The following is a 2421-nucleotide window of genomic DNA, read 5'->3' on the forward strand; positions in this document are numbered from 1 at the left end:
ACTATGCGTGGGGGTAAGATTTAAATATTATTATTTATATTAATATATTCATTTAAATATAATTTAATATACACTTATTCTATTTTTTAATTAATAGTTTTAATTAATTATAAAACTTTGTAGATTTACATATTCAATTAAAGTAATTAAAATAATAGTATACTATTTGGAGCCAAAATGAACGAAATATTAACGAATAAATATTATTTATATTTGGCATGTTTGTTTGTGGAGCGCAGGACAATTATTCTTATTCAGCTCATTTGAAACGTAGCCACTTGGGAGGCGCCGACGCCCCGCCGACGAGGCGAAACAGGAAATCGCCGGAGTTGGAAGAGCAGCGGCGATGCCTGCGAAGAACTTCAGGAAGAGAATACACGAACAAGACGACGTTGGCGTGGAATCCGAAAATGAAGAGGAGCGTAGGTAGGACAATAACTAGAAAGAAAGAGTAGGGTTTCTCTAAAAGCTTTTTGTTCTACTGCTTTTTGATTATTGAAGAGGATTATGAACTGCTAGGATGGCGTTGGAGGAGGTAAAGTTCCTCCAAAAGCTGCGGGAGAGGAAGACTGGCATTTCGGCTTGCAATCTGGAACCAGCGGCCTCATTCGCTCCGGAGACAAGGCCGAGGGTGATGGGGAGAAGGAAGACCTTGTCCTGCAGGATACTTTTGCACAGGAAACCGCCGTTATTGTTGAGGATCCGAACATGTACTGATGCATAATTTCATGTCTAATTCTATTCATTTATGAGAGTAAGGCATGCTTACTGCTGTTTAATGCGAAGGCTAAAGTATGTTGATCAAGAGCTTGCGAAGAGAAGGGGCAAGAAGATTGATTCTTCTGAGAAAGAGGATAAAAATCCCATGGACGAGCTATATGCCATACCAGAACATCTAAAGGCGAGTTTCTTTTTTCTTTTTTTCTTTTTTATTTTAATTTTTTGTGAAATTGGAGAAGTTGCGTGTTCTGCAATCTATTAGCTGCTATGACCTCTAGATAGCTTGAATTAGAAGTGAATTGTTGCCGCTGCACTCATTTCAGGTGAGAAAAAGGAATTCAGAGGAAAGTTCTACGCAATGGACAACCGGAATCGCTGAAATTCAACTTCCCATCGAGTAAGCTACCACCCCCTCCTTTGTGCTTAAGCTTTATGTAATGGTTACTAAGTTGCCATAACTTCAAGCTATGTTTATTTTTGTTCTAATCTAAGCATCGTTGTTAAGAAAACATTTAGACTAAGCATCAAGAACGGTTTAATTCCAACAATGTGAATCCAGAAAAGCCTTTGCCTTATGTAGCAATCAATTGTTCTTCCTACCAGCTATCCAGGAATAGCAGAAGTGAACCTCATGTGAGGGGGAATAAGAAATTTTATTTAGCAAAAGACAAGGCTCATTTATCCACTGATGCATTAATGCCGAAAGCTGCTCATTTTTTTAGTGATGATTTTAACAAAGAGAGCATAATATCATCATGTTAATTTGAAAATCATTTGATGAGATTTTTTCTTGATTTAAAAAATTGGTTTCCTACTGACTTGGCAATTAATAATCTGACATTAAATCACAATAAATTTGACTAGAAGATTGGCCTTCTGACATAGTTTGAAGATTGTGGCAATTGATGAAGGCCGAAGATTAATGTTGAACATTAAATAATTTAAGTAAACCTGCAATGTACAACTACTAACCAACAGATAAAAAACAATTAATGACTCTTGTAACTCCTTACTAGTTCTACAATAGACACTATATAAAAAACACTTACATATAAATGGTCGAGCACCGAGCTCAATAGATATTACCAAACTTCACGATATTAATAGCATGAAATAGTGATAGTTGCTTTGCCTTTTGTATTGAGTGTGGCCTGATGAATAATGGAAAAAAATCATAGGAAGCCATTTCCATTGAATTTGTAGTTAATATTAAGCTAGTGGTTGCGACATCAACTTTCCCAAGCCGTTATTAAAGAAAGATATGCTTCTTTATAAGTTTCTATCTTTGATGGGGGTGTGCTTGGCGGGTACGGTTGCTTTCTACTGTTGGGTTAAAGGGTGATGTTGTTTTTAAATTGTCTATATCTTTGATAGAGATTAGTTCAAAATAACTAATGTGGCAATCATAAGAACATTCCATGCACAATTCTATGCATGAAGTTTCCTAAATGAGCGAGATATGTTTGAGCAATTAGGAGCTCGAAGAGCTATGTTATGCTTGTATTTTTTTTTTCTTAATAATATTTTGTGACAAATCTTCTTTGTTTTATATCATATTACAGAGCAAGAATTAGGACAATGAGTTGGGCGCCATTCAAGATCAATAAAACTTCTTGTTCATGCGACTCAGACACTTTCAAGGAGAGCTCCAAAAATATATTCATGTATATATATATATATATATATATATATATATATATA

The 2421-nt window shown here is 35.4% G+C and overlaps 1 protein-coding gene across 1 annotated transcript in view; it reads left to right on the forward strand.

Annotated features, from left to right (window-relative positions):
• Nucleotides 1–239: 239 nt before the first annotated feature.
• The window catches only part of LOC110031029 (uncharacterized protein C9orf78 homolog), a 24609-nt gene continuing 22427 nt past the window's right edge, over nucleotides 240–2421 (forward strand). The window contains 5 exon segments of the mRNA XM_020734060.1: nucleotides 240–426; nucleotides 520–587; nucleotides 590–710; nucleotides 787–901; nucleotides 1044–1117. Coding sequence (XP_020589719.1) covers nucleotides 347–426; nucleotides 520–587; nucleotides 590–710; nucleotides 787–901; nucleotides 1044–1117 — 458 coding nt within the window. The 5' untranslated portion in view covers nucleotides 240–346.

The sequence above is a fragment of the Phalaenopsis equestris genome, unplaced genomic scaffold (assembly GCF_001263595.1).
Source record: "Phalaenopsis equestris unplaced genomic scaffold, ASM126359v1 Scaffold000761, whole genome shotgun sequence".
NCBI lineage: Eukaryota > Viridiplantae > Streptophyta > Magnoliopsida > Asparagales > Orchidaceae > Phalaenopsis > Phalaenopsis equestris.